We start from the raw sequence: 20,067 nt of genomic DNA on the forward strand, positions 1-20,067 counted from the left end.
CCCCCCCTAAACTCACACCACTCAGGCATCCGGGTCACGGCACCACTGTAGCCGGTTCAACACTGAACCTGCCACTACTTCGACCATGCCTTGAGTGGGAGTCGAACCCCGGGCGTCCGCACTGCGGGCGACATCACAGACCACTGTGCCAAGAAAGGAATTCCTCTCTAAGCGCTCAGTCTGGATGCCTCTGGGGAGTGAGTTTTACTTCCTGGTACCGCTACCGCGCCTCAGCCACTTCTCAACTCACGACCGAAGTGCTTCGTGACTGGGCTTCGCGGTACTATCCGTTACATTTGTCATAAATGTCATTATGAATTGAAAATGGGGGACCCTGATGTAAACAAGATGAAAGTCTTTCTCTGGTCTGCATCCCCTTAACAATTGTGTGTATTGAGCCATACTGTATTGTACCCATTCTGTAATCTATTAATAAAGTTTTCAATCAATCAATGCCAAACCTCTTTTCGTTGTACTGTACTTGTGGTGTATAATGTCAATACATATTAATCTAATCTAGTCTAATCTAATCTAGTCTAATCAAGTCTAGTCTAGTCTATATACTGTAGGGGGGAGATAACATTGAGAGAGTGAAACCTTATTAGAGTAGTCACTCTTATACTCTCATTGGGCTTAACTTCTAGTGAATGAAATAGTGAAATTAAACTCTTCCCCTTGGAATGTCCTCGTGGAACCCCTGGAACGTCCTTGTGGAACCCCTGGGGGTCCCGTCACTGAGAACCACGGGTGTAGAGCCAGATCTGTCTATAGGAGCCTTTTCAAAGTGGATTGAATTGTCCTTTGAAAGCCGATAGTACCTATCTTCACTCTCAAGGATCGACAAACATTAACATTTTGACTAGACACAGCTTGTGAAAAGTATACAAATTCATACCGTACTTAAGTAACATTTAATGATGTAGCAGTACTTCTGCCTGATTAACATATTTTAATCCTCTCTCCAGTGCCCTCTGGCTGTGATTCAGAAAGAGACCGGTTCAGTAGCTATAGATCTTTTGTCATTTCAGACTTCCCACAAACATAACTACATTGTTTCCCGTTGATCTCCTACTTCCTCTCTGTTCAACCTCAGCAGTGTCATCTGGTACAGACACATCGGTTTGGATCTGAGCCGCACGACATGCCGGCAGAGAGGCAGAGGGTATTTCAGCGAACGGGACAGTGCCTTTCTGAGTGGCCTCCATTGACATCCCTGGAACAGCCCCCGAATCCTCAAAGACATCTTTTGACCATGTCTCTGGTCAAGCGGTTTGGTGTACCAACTACCTTTATAAGATAAGATAAGATATTCCTTTATTGATCCCCTTGGGGAAATGCAGGTATCATAGCAGCATGGGGGAGGGGGGAGGGGAGGTACAGGTAGTAGAAGACATACAGGTACAGGTCACAGAATATAATTATTACAGTGGAGAAGTAAAAAATAAAAATAGAATAAAAAGGCACTGTAAACAATATACAATATAATTAACTCTGAACCTGCGCATAATGGGTAACAAGGTGCGAGATGAGGGTATGTATGCCCTCTCAGTTATTTTGCCGTACAATAAATATAGTTACAATATGTAATCTAATAATCTAAATCTAATATAATATATAATAAAAAAATAAACAGGTGAGGTTTAATGAGAATCATGTGAACGGCCTGGGAGGACTTCTTTTTTTTCTTAAATGTAAATGGTGATATTATGTCTCATATATTGTGACATCACAAAGTAACAGCACACTTTAAATCATCATGATCGGGGAAAGCCGTTGAGTGTGTTTTCATTTTCATGAGAACAGCGCCACCATGAGGTCAAGCATCTCGGAACCCCCTTGCTATTGTTATTGTATTGCTCAGGCCTCCTTGCTATTGTAAGGCAAACACAAAACATTGTCAAGAAACAGCAGCAGAATCAGGGAACAGCAGCAGAATCAGGGAACAGCAGCAGAATCAGGGAACAGCAGCAGATTCAGAAACAGCAGCAGAATCAGAAACAGCAGCAGAATCAGAAACAGCAGCAGAATCAGAAACAGAATCAGAATCAGGAACAGAATCAGAATCAGGAACAGAATCAGAATCAGGAACAGAATCAGAATCAGGAACAGAATCAGAATCAGGAACAGCAGCAGAATCAGGGAACAACAGCAGAATCAGGGAACAACAGCAGAATCAGAAACAGCAGCAGAATCAGGAACAGCAGCAGAATCAGAAACAGCAGCAGAATCAGAAACAGCAGCAGAATCAGAAACAGCAGCAGAATCAGAAAAAAACAGCAGCAGAATCAGGAATCAGAAACAGCAGCAGAATCAGAAACAGCAGCAGAATCAGGAACAGCAGCAGAATCAGAAAAAAACAGCAGCAGAATCAGGAATCAGAAACAGCAGCAGAATCAGAAACAGCAGCAGAATCAGAACCAGGAACAACAGCAGAATCAGAAACAGCAGCAGAAATTAGATTACACCAGGATATTATTAAGAATAAAAGTGGACAACACTTTTTACCACGGCAATACTATGGTAAATTACATTTACATTTAGTCATTTAGCTGACGCTTATATCCAAAGCAACTTACAAATGTGTGAACACGTCACGTAAGCAGGAAGGGTACAACTAAGGGTCAGTGGTATTGTTCGTCAAACAGTGTCAAACTTGAGTGTTACAACTCTGAGTGCATAGTAGTATAGACTATTAGCACGATAGGTAGCAGTGTAAGTATAGCAACATAGCGGTAAGGTACATAATAGTAAAATAATTTCAGATATTGATTGAAGAGGTGTGTTTTTAGTCGACAGCACATCTTTTCAATCAATATCTCAAATTGATTGAATACCTCAATAGTTATAATATAATAATAATAAGATATTATCTGAAAACGACCACAATCGTTTATTTTTTATAAGGGATGATAGAAAGCAGCTCTCTCTGTCCCTGGGAAGGTAAAACAGTAGATATGTGTTAAGAAGAATCACTGCATAAGAGTTGGTTTCAATGTTGGACAGGACGACTTCTGCCCCCTGATGAAAGTAAACAGCGAGATGCAGACTTCCATTCCTCTCTTCGGATGCGGAGGTTTGGGTGACAGAGTCTCACAGAGCGGCAACACAGTCTGCATCTTAATAGATTTGCACCCACTGCTTCTTAAGCCTACTAATGGCTTCAACCCCGGCCAATTCCCACATTCCTGCAAAGGCTCAGCGATGCAACAAATTGGATGAAAACAATCAGGCCCCCCCCCCCCCCCCTTCCGTCTCCCACTCTCCAGGTTGAAGGCAGAGGTTCTGTGTAGGATTGTTAGTAACTGTCTAACTGCATATATAACTGTTCACACTATTAACTGTCTACCTGCATATATAACTGTGTCCACTAGAGGGCGCCCTAGGCGGAGACACTCAGGAGTACTACCAGGTGGCGAGTATAAGTAGCTATGTCTCCTCCCACTTATTTCTCTCCCCCCATGTCTCTCAGTGAGAGAAGACCTGTAGAACTGCTGCTTTCCATGTGAATAATAAACCACGCCGATTAAAGGCTCAAGATAGAAACCATGCCTCTTTTTTTTTTTTTTTTTTTTTTTAACTTTGGCCATTCCCCTGGCTCTTTTATACGTTTATCGCATTTATTCTGGTCAAGGACGACCGACAGAAACAGGCTGAAAGGGTTCAGATGGGGGGGAAGACACTCTGGGAAAGGCACGGCTGCAGTCCGGGATTCGAACTCGCTAAACCCCAGATCCGTGACGAGCACGGTTGTCCACGGCGCTGAAATAGCGCTCGCGGTACGTGGTGAGCTACTGGAGCTCCCCGAAACCATGCCTCTTGACCACATTATTGTCGCCCTATAGCCGAATTCTGTTAACAGGTCATGGGCCCAGATAACGCCGGGGCGAAAGAACAAGGGTACTGTAGCAAGCTTAGCTGAAGTATAGGCTAGGTTAGCGCCGGGAGCACCGCGTGGCTAGACGCTAGGCCAACAAGAGCAAAAGCTAAGCATACCACTAACGAAGAGGATGGAAAACAAGAGAAGGGGCAAATGGCCGACATTCAATTGAAAAGCAGAGGACTATGAGCTCTGGGAAGAGCGCATGCTATGCTGCATGCACGGAGCGGGACTGAAGGAGACGATCCTGGCAGCCCCCACGGGAGAACTGACGGAGGAAGAGCAAGCCCTGGACGACCAGCGTAACGCAAACGCGTACTGTGAGTTAGCGCCACTGCTCGACGACACCAGCTTGGGGCTGATATTCCGCGACACTAAAGACAGAGGCCGAGAAAGCCTGGAGGTATTGAGAGAGCATTACATAGGGCAAGGAAGACCCAGAGTCGTGGCTCTCTACATAGCACTAACGGGCCTGAGGAAGGGGCCCACCGAGACTGTGACCGAATACGTCAACAGAGCGGAGCAGATCACGACGCCATTGAGGAGTGCCGGAGAAGCACCAAGCGATGGGCTAATGATGGCGATGATAATGAGAGGACTACCGGAGCTGTACAAACCGTTCACACTCCTGGTAACACACGGTTCAACGGACATGACGTTGGGACAGTTCAAGGCTAAGTTAAGGAACTTCGAGGCCTCAGAAGACACTCACCCAGCCGCCGCGGAGGAGGGGGAGAGGGTGCTAAAGGCCTGAGCGACGCCAAGGGAGAGAACCAGGACCACAACGGAACTGGCGTGTTGGCGCTGCAGAGATAAAGGCCATCGGAGAAGAGACTGCACAAAGACTGTCTGGTGTAGCTTCTGCAAATCCACGGGGCACACAGACAGAGCGTGCATGAAGAAACACGACCAGAGCGCGCGATACAAGCATGGGCAAGATGACGGCCATGGACGAGACGACGGCCATGGACGGGACGGAGGCCACGGACAAAATGGCGGCTACAGACGAAATGGCGGCTACGGACGAGACGGCGGCCATGAACGAGACGGAGGCCACGGACAAAATGTCGGCTATGGACAAGAAGACGGCTGTGGACAGGATGACGACAGCGGACACGATGGCGGTGACGGTCGACGTGAGACGGATCGAGACGACGCCCAGAGAATAACGGGACAAGAAGACTGCGCTTTCGGGGCGCGGACGGCGGGCACCGCCGGACCGGCCCAGCTGCAGCGGGCCCAGAGAAGGGGACTGACCGTGGACACAGGTGCGTCGTCCCACATCATCAACGACAGGAGTCGGTTCAAGAACTTTGATGACACTTTCCACCCGGAGAGGCACAGCATGGAGCTGGTGGACGGGAGACGCACCTACGGATTGGCGCAAGAGAGGGGAGACGCACAGGTATGCCTCACGGACAGTAAGGGGCGCCGGCGTACGGTGACGTTAAAGAACGCTCTCTACGTACCATCGTTCCCACAAGGACTATTCTCTGTAATAGCTGCTACCGCAAGCGGTGCCAAGGTATTCTTCGATAAAGGTAAACATTTTCTTGTAGAACCTGACGGTACCCGGTTTGACATAAAGATGTACCAGAGAATATATGATCTGAAAACGGAGTGTAATGACAACGACCAGTGTAATGATAATGATGATGTGTGTAGCGGGACGGCCAGTCACGATATTCAGACATGGCACGAGATTATGGGTCATTGTAATTACGAGGATTTACTGAAACTGCAAGTAGTGTCAGAGGGCATGCACATTGAAGGGGAAAAGCGTAGACCTGACAAAAATTGTGCAATGTGCAAAACGGGGAAGTTTACTCAACCGAGATACAGAAATCCCACAGACAGATTAAGGGTACCACTTGCACTAGTTGACATGGACCTAGCAGGCCCAGTAAGCAACGAGTCCATAGGAGGTTTTAGATATGTACAGTATTTTACAGACGTGTGTACAGGGGCAGTGTTTGTTTACTTTCTCAAAGCAAAGAGTGACACACTCCAGGCCACAGAGAAATTCCTAGCAGACGTAGCCCCTTATGGTACAGTAAGATGTTTGAGGTCCGACCACGAAACCGAGTTCACAAACAGAAAGTTCCAATCACTGTTGAGAAGGTATAAGATAAGACACGAGACGTCACGTCCATACCCCCCACACCAGAACGGGGTGGCAGAGAGGGAATGGCATACCCTTTTCGAAATGGCTAAGAGTAAGCTAGCAGATAGTAACTTACCTAAGAGCCTATGGCATTATGCGGTGCAAGAAGCCTCTTACACCAGAAACAGAAGCTTTAATAAGCACTTGGGCACCACCCCGTATACAGCACTGACAGGAAAGAAGTGTAATCTAGCCAGAATGCACCGATTTGGATCAGTGTGTTATGCATACCTGCAGGACAGGGGAAAAACCCAAGTCCAAGGGTGTAAAAGGATTTTTCGTAGGACACGACAAAGGAAGCCCTGCTTTCCTAGTTTATCATCCCGGTAACGGGAGAGTGCAGAAACACATGCTAGTCAAGTTTGTCACGAAGACAACCTGTGAGAGCGAGACACAGACAGAGGAGCCAGAGCTGGACACCAGAGCAAGGTGTGTAGAAACAGAGACACATCAACCCAGTGTACTTAGTACAATCGTGCAGACAGACAGTCAGAAACCCCCAGAGGGCGATGACGAGGAGCACCCAAGGGTGACGTCAAGTGCCCCAAGCAGTGGGAGGTATCCCTCAAGGGAACACAAACCCCCAAAATATCTGACAGACTATGCCAGGAAAGGGAGTGACGAGGAGGACAATACACCTACCCCCGTTGAGTACTACTACAGGGTAGTCAGTGGGGTAAACCCGACCTTTAAAGAGGCCACATTGTCCCCTGAAGAGGGCAGACAGACAGTGGGAGGGAAATGGGTGTATTCAACCAAGTTACCAGAGGGCAGACAGACAGTGGGAGGAAAATGGGTGTATTCAATCCAGGAGGGTATTGAAGGCCACGGCAAATACAAAGTATGGTTCGTAGAAAATTGCTTAAATGCTGAAGGAGGGTACCCCATGTTTAAATAATGAAGAAGGGTGACAAATTGCTTAAATGCTGAAGGAGGATACTCCAGGTTTAAATACGGGAGGAGTAGAATCCAGGTTTGAATACAGAAATGGGTCCCATGTTTAAGTACAGAGGTGGATGAGTTACCATGTTTAAAATACTGAAAATTGTGTGGAGGTATCCCAGTGGAGATATGTGGAAAAGCTCCTGACATGTTTTGACTGAAGTAAGAGATGTATAGATAAACTGTGGGTAGGTTCATTTTGTTAGACAACCTGTACTCGCCCTGACCTATGTTTTGTAGTGAGTAAGAGTGTCATAGTATTTTTGCTGACCCCACAGAGAAGCATTGAACTACGTCAAAAATATGTTTTTCGTTATCCCAGAGGTGCTGCAGACGGACAGCGGTGTTTCAGAAAAGACAACAAAGGTTTAAGGCTTAAAGCCTACAGTGATACTATCAGCCTGTGAAGCTGAGTATATGTTTCTAGCTATGACAATGCAAATTGTGTTTATCTAGACTAGCAACTGCTCGAAGTGATGGAGATACGGTTATGAATATATTGCTCAAAATGCAGTAGGTAATTGAAATGTATCCTCTATACCGGATATGGTGTTTTTGAAGAATGGGCGTTCTCTCAAAATCGTTTAAAATGATGGACATTGTGTATATATGGAGACTGTTGTTTATGAGGACAACCAGGGGACCATTGTGATAGCTAGGAACCCAATGTGTCAACATAGATGTAAACATGCCATTATAGAAAATATCATCTCATCAGGTATGTCATCAGAGAAGAAAGAATGACACCGGCTTACTGTCCAATGGACGACAGAGTAGCAGACACTATGAGGAAACCTGTGTAGGACATTCTGCCCGATAGGTGGGATGAAGATTGAAGACGCATATTTTGTGATTCACAAATTGTATGTATTTTCAACGAGGGACAAGAGAAGTAATAAGATCTGTCATAACTTTGTGTCGTAACGGTGAGGCGCACGACCTGGAGACCACTGGTGAGGGAGAAAGATTCAGCAACTCTTGGATGGATTTTCTAAAAATGATTAAACACCAACCCTGATGGAGGCAGATTGCAGAGACACGTTTTATTTATTTAAACTTTATTTAACCAGGCAGGTCATTTTAGAACAAATTCTGATTTACAATGATGCTGAATTCTTCTCCCTTTTCAACTGACAGGGTCATCAGGGTAATCTTCTCTGGACAGGTCATCAGACGTCACATGGTTCCATCCAGACTGTCCCCGGACAGGTCATCAGACGTCACATGGCTTCATCCAGACTGTCCCCGGACAGGTCATCAGACGTCACATGGCTTCATCCAGACTGTCCCCGGACAGGTCATCAGACGTCACATGGCTTCATCCAGACTGTCCCCGGACAGGTCATCAGACGTCACATGGTTCCATCCAGACTGTCCCTGGACAGTGTCATCAGACGTCACATGGTTCCATCCAGACTGTCCCTGGACAGTGTCATCAGACGTCACATGGTTCCATCCAGACTGTCCCTGGACAGTGTCATCAGACGTCACATGGTTCCATCCAGACTGTCCCTGGACAGTGTCATCAGACGTCACATGGCGTCATCCAGACTGTCCCTGGACAGTGTCATCAGACGTCACATGGCTTCATCCAGACTGTCCCTGGACAGTGTGGTATCCTCTGATGGTCGATGAGATGGATACAATACTAACTTGTAGGAAAAAGAGTTCTGTACTACTTCTATAATTTCAGAAGTTGCTTTATTACAAAATAAGGTCAGTTGTCACATCAGTTAAGTCATGATTTGACTCCAGACGTCCTTCTAAGTTAAAACTCACAAACACAAACATGGTCAGGTCATCAGGAGCAGAGCAGGAGCCAGGAGCCAAAGCAGGGAGCAGCAGCAAAAAGCAAGGAGCACTACAGTTTAAATACTAAGATATAACAGGGCGGCTACGTGGTGTAGTGGGCAAGGCACTCGCCACGAAATGCTGGAGACGCTGGGCTCGTCAGTTCGAGCCCAGCGCTCCACATTTGCTTTCAGTTTAGCTGGTCGTCCGTATTAATACACATTGGCCGTATTAGGGGGTGGGAAACTGATGGGTGGGGATCGGGCGTTGTGGACAGCGACTCCTACAGGTCGGTTGGTGCGCCTGCGCAGTAGAATCAGGAAGTGTCGGGGGCAGCGTGAGCCTCCCACGCGTTACTCCTCGCCACTGAGAGATCGAGCTGCGCAGGTGAAAAGATGCGACTGCTGTTACCTCAAGTACCGGAGGGGACTTGTGCTATGTATATGTATGTGCTAAGAAACAGCGTCCGTGACAGGGGAGGGTTGAATTGGATGATACAAAATTGGGATGGGAGAAAAATATAGAAAATGGGAGAAAAAGTGGATAAAAAAAAAATACTAAGATATAACCACTCCTATTCTAAAATTATTGGCCTAATCAATTATACTTCCCTATTATGCCGTCCATTCACAGCTCTGTTTAGCTTCCCTAATTTACATCTCAGTACCTTTTTTAACCAACTAATTTACTGGCCTAATCTTAGCTTTTTATAAGGAATTTGCTGAAAGCTGCATGGCCCTTATAATAACAAGCTGGCTCCTGCATCTGTCCTTCTGAAGCTCATTTTGTTCTCAAAATGGGCCTTGTCTCTCTCTCACACTCTGACAAACACAGTAGTATTAGCTGTAGTATTAACCATTAACTGACATCTAACATTCTATCAATGTATTAACTCAAATTCAAGTTCAAGTTTCTTTATTAGTTGTCATACAGAAGTACAGAATACTTTTATACAAAATGCTTCTTTCTGTTTAGCTCCAGAGACTGTGCTAGGCAAAAATAGATAATAAAATAAGTATAGCAAGTATAAAATAGAAGTCAAGTACGTAGAAAAAAAATTCAGTATATACATATATACAATGCTCTATGTAGAGTAGAAGTAACTGAGTTACCATACAATATACTATACAGTGCAAAGCAGAAGTGGGATGAGGTACAATTTAGGTACAATATAATTTACAGTAAGGTGTAATGAGGTATGGGTTGTAGTGCAAATTCTTTACCGATTGATTGATTGATTGAAAACTTTATTAACAGATTGCAGAATGGGTACAGTATACAGTACAGCTCAATACATACAATTGTTAAGGGGATGCAGACCAGAGAAAGACTTTCGTCTTGTTTACATCAGGGTCCCCCATTTTCAATTCATCATAACATATGACATACATGACATACAGATAGACAGTACCGCTACATCTATACATTTATGACGTACCAGATTTGCAAATACAGTACTGTTTGTGATACGAAAAGAGTCCAGAAAAGAGAGTATATACATTTGACGTATAAACTGTACATTGGAGGAGGTTGGGTAGGTGGGGTGGGGGGGACTGTACATTGGAGGTGGTTGGGGGGGGGGGGGGGGGGGGTAGGAGGGGGGGGTGGGTGGGGGACACTGTACAACTGTACAAGCAAAACTATACATTGGAATATTGACAAAACCATACTTGGTCATTTACTGTACATTGGAGGGGGTTGTGTTAGGACATTTACAGGGGCCAGTTTCGAATTGCAGTCTCCCGTAGGTGTTCTTTGAGAGTGTTTTTGAAAGTGGGTAGTGATTCACATTCCTTTACAGCTTTGGGTAGGGCGTTCCACATTGATGTGGCATAATTGCAAAACGTGTTTAGTCCCTTGTTTGAGCCGAATCTGGGTTTAACATGATTTGTGGAGCTCCCTCTGGTGTTGTGATCGTGGTATTCACTGACCTTTGGGAAGTATTTTGACATGTACATGGGTACCTTGATAGTGTAGTGTATCTTGTAGACCAGGCCCATTGCAAGTTGCTGTACTCTGTCGTCTACTCTAAGCCATCCTAGGTTGTCAAAGTGGGCAGGGGTGAGGTGGGTTCTAGGAGTAAGGTCAAGCAGTAGTCTGACCAGTTTGTTTTGAGATGTTTGTAATTTTGTTTTTAGCGCCTTTGAGGTGCTTTGGTACCATGAGGTGCAAGCATAGTCGTAGTACCCTTGAATGAGTGCTCCTGCCAGAGTCTTCAGGGTATTCTTGTTTACCAGTGAGGAGATCCGGTACAAGAATCGTGTTCGTTGGTTGACTTTTTTTATTACATTGGATGCCATTTTGTCACAGGAAAGATTTGCCTCTAGGATGGAACCCAGGTAGGTAATTTCTTCTTTCCTTGTGACAATATTGTCACCCACTGTAACTGAGAAGCCGTCGGTCTTGCTGAGTTTGTTATTTGAACCGAAGAGAATGGACTCTGTTTTGCCCATGTGTAATGATAGTTTGTTATCAGCGAGTCATATGCAGATTTTGCCTAGTTCTGAGCTGAGGGTTTTTTCAACCTGTAATTTGTTCTTGTCAGAGACCAGCAGGGCTGAGTCGTCCGCAAACAGGAACAAGTTGCAGTCACAAGCTGACGACATGTCATTTGCATAAATTAGGAACAGTAGCGGTCCTAGTATGCTTCCTTGTGGAACACCACAGCTCACTGTGAGGGGGGGGATAGGGTACCGTTTACCTCCACCATCTGTTCTCTCCCCTCCAGGTAGGATTGCATCCAGCTCACTGATAGACTATCAAAACCAATTGCTTTTAGCTTGTCAATCAGAATGGTGTGATTGACAGTGTCGAAGGCCTTTTGTAGGTCCAGCATGACCATGCCGCAGTATTTGCCCGCGTCCACCTCTTGTTTGATGTGGTCGTTTAAATAGAGAAGGCATGTGTCAGTGGAGTGGGATGTTCTGAAGCCAGATTGGAATTCGTAGATTAGATTTTTTTCCGCAAGGTATTTTTCGACCTGTTCGTATAATTTTTTTTCCATGACTTTCGAGATGGAGGTAAGGATAGAAACAGGGCGGTAAGGATAGATAAATATGAAGTGTGCTTAGGTGTACTAAAGTGGTTAAAGTGGGTGCTGCAGTGAGTTGTATGTTTAAAGTGAGTGTGTGCGTGTGGATGTGTGTGCTGTGAGTGCTTGATGGTTGCCCATGCACCGCTTGTTGTAAATGCCCTGGAGAGTGGGAAGCCCCCCTCCAATTGTGTGTTCGGCTGCGTTCGTAATTTATAATTCCGTATGAACAGATTAAAATATACCTCAACAGGTCATCAGATGTCACATGGTTCCCTAAATTACTAAATGTAAGTTTAGATAAGTGAGTCACACACGTCCCAAATTGGAACCAGGGTTTCCAGGTGGAGGTAGAGTAGGAGCAGACAGGTGGAGGTAGAGGAGGAGCAGACAGGTGGAGGTAGAGGAGGAGCAGACAGGTAGAGGTAGAGGAGGAGCAGACAGGTGGAGGTAGAGTAGGAGCAGACAGGTGGAGGTAGAGGAGGAGCAGACAGGTGGAGGTAGAGAAGGAGCAGACAGGTGGAGGTAGAGGAGGAGCAGACAGGTGGAGGTAGAGTAGGAGCAGACAGGTGGAGGTAGAGTAGGAGCAGACAGGAGCAGGTAGAGGAGGAGCAGACAGGTGGAGGTAGAGGAGGAGCAGACAGGTAGAGGTAGAGTAGGAGCAGACAGGTGGAGGTAGAGTAGGAGCAGACAGGAGCAGGTAGAGGAGGAGCAGACAGGTGGAGGTAGAGGAGGAGCAGACAGGTAGAGGTAGAGGAGGAGCAGACAGGTGGAGGTAGAGGAGGAGCAGACAGGTGGAGGTAGAGGAGGAGCAGACAGGTGGAGGTAGAGGAGGAGCAGACAGGTGGAGGTAGAGGAGGAGCAGACAGGTGGAGGTAGAGGAGGAGCAGACAGGTGGAGGTAGAGGAGGAGCAGACAGGTGGAGGTAGAGGAGGAGCAGACAGGTGGAGGTAGAGGAGGAGCAGACAGGTGGAGGTAGAGTAGGAGCAGACAGGTAGAGGTAGAGAAGGAGCAGACAGGTGGAGGTAGAGGAGGAGCAGACAGGTGGAGGTAGAGGAGGAGCAGACAGGTAGAGGTAGAGAAGGAGCAGACAGGAGGAGGTAGAGGAGGAGCAGACAGGTGGAGGTAGAGGAGGAGCAGACAGGTGGAGGTAGAGGAGGAGCAGACAGGTGGAGGTAGAGGAGGAGCAGACAGGTGGAGGTAGAGGAGGAGCAGACAGGTGGAGGTAGAGGAGGAGCAGACAGGTGGAGGTAGAGGAGGAGCAGACAGGTGGAGGTAGAGGAGGAGCAGACAGGTGGAGGTAGAGGAGGAGCAGACAGGTGGAGGAGGAGCAGACAGGTGGAGGTGGAGGAGGAGCAGACAGGTGGAGGTAGCGGAGGAGCAGACAGGTGGAGGTAGAGGAGGAGCAGACAGGTGGAGGTAGAGGAGGGACAGGTGGAGGTAGAGGAGGAGCAGACAGGTGGAGGTAGAGGAGGAGCAGACAGGTGGAGGTAGAGGAGGAGCAGACAGGAGCAGGTAGAGGAGGAGCAGACAGGTGGAGGTAGAGGAGGAGCAGACAGGAGCAGGTAGAGGAGGAGCAGACAGGTAGAGGTAGAGGAGGAGCAGACAGGTGGAGGTAGAGGAGGAGCAGACAGGTGGAGGTAGAGGAGGAGCAGACAGGTAGAGGTAGAGGAGGAGCAGACAGGTAGAGGTAGAGTAGGAGCAGACAGGTGGAGGTAGAGGAGGAGCAGACAGGTAGAGGTAGAGGAGGAGCAGACAGGTAGAGGTAGAGTAGGAGCAGACAGGTGGAGGTAGAGGAGGAGCAGACAGGTAGAGGTAGAGGAGGAGCAGACAGGTGGAGGTAGAGGAGGAGCAGACAGGTGGAGGTGGAGGAGGAGCAGACAGGTGGAGGTAGAGGAGGAGCAGACAGGTGGAGGTAGCGGAGGAGCAGACAGGTGGAGGTAGAGGAGGAGCAGACAGGTGGAGGTAGAGGAGGGACAGGTGGAGGTAGAGGAGGAGCAGACAGGTGGAGGTAGAGGAGGAGCAGACAGGTGGAGGTAGAGGAGGAGCAGACAGGTGGAGGTAGAGGAGGAGCAGACAGGTGGAGGTAGAGGAGGAGCAGACAGGTGGAGGTAGAGTAGGAGCAGACAGGTAGAGGTAGAGGAGGAGCAGACAGGTGGAGGTAGAGTAGGAGCAGACAGGTAGAGGTAGAGGAGGAGCAGACAGGTGGAGGTAGAGGAGGAGCAGACAGGTGGAGGTAGAGGAGGAGCAGACAGGTGGAGGTAGAGTAGGAGCAGACAGGAGCAGGTAGAGGAGGAGCAGACAGGAGGAGGTAGAGGAGGAGCAGACAGGTGGAGGTAGAGGAGGAGAAGACAGGTGGAGGTAGAGGAGGAGCAGACAGGAGCAGGTAGAGGAGGAGCAGACAGGAGGAGGTAGAGGAGGAGCAGACAGGTGGAGGTAGAGGAGAAGCAGACAGGTGGAGGTAGAGGAGGAGCAGACAGGTGGAGGTAGAGGAGGAGCAGACAGGTGGAGGTAGAGGAGGAGCAGACAGGTGGAGGTAGAGGAGGAGCAGACAGGTGGAGGTAGAGGAGGAGCAGACAGGTAGAGGTAGAGGAGGAGCAGACAGGTAGAGGTAGAGAAGGAGCAGACAGGTAGAGGTAGAGGAGGAGAGACAGGTGGAGGTAGAGTAGGAGCAGACAGGTGGAGGTAGAGGAGGAGCAGACAGGTGGAGGTAGAGGAGGAGCAGACAGGTGGAGGTAGAGGAGGAGAGACAGGTGGAGGTAGAGGAGGAGCAGACAGGTGGAGGTAGAGGAGGAGCAGACAGGTGGAGGTAGAGGAGGAGGAGCAGACAGGTGGAGGTAGAGGAGGAGCAGACAGGTGGAGGTAGAGGAGGAGCAGACAGGTGGAGGTAGAGGAGGAGCAGACAGGTAGAGGTAGAGGAGGAGCAGACAGGTGGAGGTAGAGGAGGAGCAGACAGGTGGAGGTAGAGGAGGAGCAGACAGGTGGAGGTAGAGGAGGAGCAGACAGGTGGAGGTAGAGGAGGTGCAGACAGGTGGAGGTAGAGGAGGAGCAGACAGGTGGAGGTAGAGGAGGAGCAGACAGGTGGAGGTAGAGGAGGAGCAGACAGGTGGAGGTAGAGGAGGAGCAGACAGGTGGAGGTAGAGGAGGAGCAGACAGGTGGAGGTAGAGGAGGAGCAGACAGGTGGAGGTAGAGGAGGAGCAGACAGGTGGAGGTAGAGGAGGTGCAGACAGGTGGAGGTAGAGGAGGAGCAGACAGGTGGAGGTAGAGGAGGAGCAGACAGGTGGAGGTAGAGGAGGAGCAGACAGGTGGAGGTAGAGGAGGAGCAGACAGGGTTTACCACATATATATCCATATCTGTCTGAATATACCTGCATATAATCCTTTCTATATTCCTATTTATACACCTGCATATAACCCTGTATAATAATACAATAATGCTGTACATACCGTATATATATATATTTATACTTACCATATATATATGTATCCACATCTGTCTATATATACCTGCATATAATCCTTTTTATCTGTAGATACTATATCTATATCTGTACGTATCCCTTACCTACTCTTACTAGTTACACTGCTGGCCAGTATGACTTACTACCATAGTGTCTTTATACCTGTATCACTGTACATATTAATACTATAACACTGTACATACATCTGTTTATCACTATTACTTAGTAGTACTAATATATTTTATACCCAGTTTACTTACCTGTATATTACTATTGCACTTTACTGTTACATTTGCACTCTGGTTGGATGCCAAACTTATTTTCGTTGTACTGTACTTGTGCTGTATCATGACAATACATTTTAATGTAATGTAATCTAATGTAATGTAATCTAATGTAATGTAATCTAATCTAATACGCACGTGAGTGAGGCCAGAGCCAAAAGCCCCCTTCCCCTCATCCAGCCATATTTGATAGAAAACAGGACAGATCACCCACATCACATACCTTTCTTTATTAAAACTTGTTTACCTCAGTCACCAAGTTCTTGCAACACCTCATCGCAGCACTTGTATTAGTCGTGTCCATGGAATCTTTCTAGAACGTTCTCTGACCATCAGGTGAAAACGAGCTTCTTGCTAAATCTGGTGCATCCATCTCCTTGTTTTCTATAAACTATTAAAGTATGTGCACGGCATGCGTCTATACTTCCCACAAGCAAGTTGTCCTTCCGCGTTGCTCTGATTGGCCACTGACCTACGGTTCGTGCGTTTTGCTAATATGATTGGCCACTGACGTTTCTGGTCATGTGACATGTGCGCCCAATCGCATGATGAGCAGTGTCTTAGCCCATTTCCGCGTCGAACAGCCTGCAAACGACCTAACGCCTAGTTTATCACTGGTTAAGCTTAGGCGACTCTTTCGCAGTTGGTTAAGGTTAGAGTTTGGAATCAGGGCTGGCGTTCTATCGCCATGCTCTAAGACAAACTCTAACCTTAACCAACTTCAAAAGAGCGCCTAAGCTTAATCGTCCAAAGAACTTGCCGTCACACGATTGGGCGCACATGTCAGAGCAACGCGGAAGGACAACTTGCTTGTCGGAAGTATAGAGGCGCACGGGCGTGCTGTCCTTTTCATAAACCAAATAAACTAAACAGACAGTGACTCATTCCATTTTAACTTGATAAAAACTCAATATCTCTGTCTCCTCCAGAGGGCACCATCTCCCTGAAAAGGGACAAATCCTTGTCCCACATTTTGGAAAATATTATTAATCATAAGATGGAATACAACAGGATTTGAGGAGTACCGTTAACCTGGCTGTTACCCTTTCAGAGCGAGCTCCTCCAACTCTCACTTGAGCTGGTCCCTCATCCAAACATCTAAAACACCAACTACAGCCTCCTTGTGGCCCCAGGTTCTGCAGTTCACAGACACTCCACGAGTCCATGGTTTCACTTCTAAAAACGACATCCTGGTATTTTACATTTATTGATGTTTTGCTGACGCATTTAGCTGACTTACAAATTGTGTACAACAAGTCAGCAGGAGAGGGGTACACCTCTGGCAGCTAAGGGTAAGTGGTATTGTTTGTCTAGCAGTGCTGAATGTGAGTGCTACCCTCGGAGTGCATAGTAGTATAGTCTAGACATATTAACAAGATAGGTAGTAGTATAAAGGATAGTAATGTAGTACATAGTGGTAAGGTACATAATAGTAAAATACATTACAATGATTAGTTTATTTTTTTAATTATTATTTCAGATATTGATTGAAGAGGTGTGTCAGGAAGTTTGTTCCACCATCATAGAAGGAGGACAGAGAATAGCCCCCCCCCACCCCACCCTAGGAGCCAGAATAGGAGTGGGTCTGAGGCGGCCAGAAGACGCAGAGCGTAGGGGTCTTCAGGGTGTGTACTTAGAGACACAAATTAGAGACATATTAGAGACACTAATGTTAAACAAAAAAACAACACCTAAAACTCCCCTGACTAAAAGTATAATGGAACTCTATGGAGAAACCATGACTCTCCCCTGACTAAAAGTATACTGGAGCTCTATGGAGAAATCATAGCACTCCCCTGACTAAAAGTATAATGGAGCTCTATGGAGAAATCATAGCACTCCCCTGACTAAAGGTTGTTTGAAATGAAAATGACTGGATGTCATTTAGCCAAATCAGCATGACTGTGAGTGTGAGTCTTTCACCTTTTACTATATAAAATATCCATTTAAGATACAGTTTGAACAGATAAAACATGTGCAATTAATCACAGTTAACTAAGGATAATCATGTGATTAATCACAATTAAATATTTTAATCAATTGACAGCCCTACTGAATACATTTTGTTCTGATATTTTGTTCCACTGGTCGTCTCTCATAACCAGACCTGACACTGTGTTAGCGCTGTGCCAGCAGACACTAGACTAACAAGAACAACCATAAAACTACAGTATATGAGGGAAAAACCATAGAACTATATGAGGGAAAAACCATAGAACTATATGAGGGAACAACCATAGAACTATATGGGGGAACAACCATAGAACTATATGGGGGAAAAACCATAGAACTATATGATGGAAGGGTGGCTAAGTGGCGCAGTGGGCAAGGCGCTCGCCACTAACGCAGGAGACGCTGGGTTCGAGCCCAGCTCTCGGCGTTGCTACCAGCTTGGCTGGTCGTTCATACTAACACAATTGGCAGTGTTAGGGGTGGGAAAGCTGGTGGGTGGGGATTGGACGTTGTGGACAGCGACTCCTACAGGTCGGTTGGTGCGCCTGTACAGCAGAATCAGGAAGTGACGGGGGCAGCGTGAGCCTCCCACGCGTTACTCCTCGCCACTGAGAGATCGCGCTGTACAGGTGAAAAGATGCGACAGCTGCCTCCTCGTGTACCGGAGGGGACACGTGATGCAAGGCTTGGTCCTCACTGCAGCCGACCAGTGGGAGGCATGGTCTAGCAACGTTCGAGACAGAGGAGGGGAGAATTGAAGGGAGAATTGGCGAGGCGAAATTGGGATGGGAGAAAAATAGAAGAATAAGGAGAAAAAGTGGATAAAAAAAAAGAACTATATGAGGGAACAAGTACAACCATAGAACTATATGAGGGAACATGTACAACCATAGAACTATATGAGGGAACAAGTACAACCATAGAACTATATGAGGGAACAAGTACAACCATAGAACTATATGAGGGAACGTCTCCAGCAGTCCACTAGACTAACAGGAACAACCATAAAACTACAGTAGCCTATATGAGGGAAAAACCATAGAACTATATGAGGGAACAACCATAGAACTATATGAGGGAACAGCGTCTCCAGCAGTCCACTTGACTAGTAGGAACAACCATAGAACTATATGAGGGAACAACCATAACTATATGAGGGAACAACCTTATAACTATATGAGGGAACAACCATAGAACTATATGAGGGAACAACCATAGAACTATATGAGGGATGTAACGTATGTGCATCAGGGATATATATGCACAATGTATAGTAATGTTTTTTTTTGTAAGTGCTTTTTTAATTTCCATGTCAGTTGTATGAGTCTTTTGTATGTTTTGTATGATGTTACGAAAAAGAAAAAGACAAATCTTGGATGTTGCATATTATGCTGTGGAAAGATGTCTTGTGAATATTGGAAAGATTTGTGCAAAAATAAATAAAAATAAAAATAAAAACTATATGAGGGAACAACCATAGAACTATATGAGGGAACAGCGTCTCCAGCAGTCCACTAGACTAGTAGGAACAACCATAGAACTATATGAGGGAATGTTTTTTTTTCTCCCTCTATCTCATCTCCCTGCGACCCCCAATGGGTGCTCGCTCCACAGTGTTACACAAGGCATAGATTGTGTTACACAAGAGTGTTCCACAAGGCATAGATAACTATATATATATCTATAGCTGATGACCTCCACCTCACCTTCAACCCCGAGGTCAACTCTGCACTGATGCAACTGAGAGACACCTTGCCAGCTTGTGGAAGCCCATGGTCGGGGTGAGAGATCAGCAGAAAATAACTCCCACATCTTTCTGTAATGGCAACAGTTTAAAGATTTTCAGTCATTGAAAATGTGAAAATGTTAAGAATGTCATGTATAACCAAAGAGCAGTCATAGCAGTCTATTTCATATCTATAACTAAAGAGTCCAAAATCACATTACATATCTTAATGGGCTTAACCCCAATGTCATAACACCCAACAGAAGATAAGGAAAAACGTGCACAGAAAAAAAAACCTGAACAGGAAAAGCAGACTCTTTACTAAAGAAAAAGGCCCTTGATCCTATGTCGTAACACTTAGACACTGAGACGTCTCGGCACGTCAGTTGTGAGCTTCCGCTCTGTAACTAAAAAGGGAAGAAACCTTACATGAGAGGACTAGGGGTGTAACGGTACACAAAAACCACGGTATGGTACGGACCTCGGTTTTGAAGTCAAAGTTCGGTACGGGTTTTCGGTACAGTGGGGGAAAGTTTGGCTTTCCATGTTCCACTCAGGGGTGATGTAGTGTGCAGTAACTAATTGCACTTGTAGGGCTGTCAACGAATATTCTATATTGAAATTAATAATTGACTTGTAAAGAAAAGATAATAATAATTATATTAGATTGTGAACGTTAGATTAGATTACGTTAGTTGTTAACATACCGCTGTATTCTTACGGTACACAGCCGTTCGGTACGGTACACACTGAAACGGTTCGGTTCGGTACGGATATGTACCTTTACACCCCTAGAGAGGACATTTCAACGAGAGATAAACTAGAAACGGACAGAAG

The 20,067-nt window shown here is 46.4% G+C and overlaps 1 protein-coding gene across 1 annotated transcript in view; it reads left to right on the top strand.

Moving 5' to 3' along the window:
* Positions 1 to 8,772: 8,772 nt before the first annotated feature.
* The window catches only part of LOC311237970 (acidic phospholipase A2 1-like), a gene marked incomplete at both ends in the record, with an annotated part of 13,802 nt that continues 2,507 nt past the window's right edge, over positions 8,773 to 20,067 (top strand). Inside the window, one exon of the mRNA XM_084325943.1 lies at positions 8,773 to 8,834. Coding sequence (XP_084182069.1) covers positions 8,773 to 8,834 — 62 coding nt within the window. The remainder of the gene's footprint in view (positions 8,835 to 20,067) is intronic.

This window comes from Notolepis coatsorum (assembly GCF_963971535.1).
Source record: "Notolepis coatsorum genome assembly, chromosome: 12".
In the NCBI taxonomy this organism is placed as follows: domain Eukaryota; kingdom Metazoa; phylum Chordata; class Actinopteri; order Aulopiformes; family Paralepididae; genus Notolepis; species Notolepis coatsorum.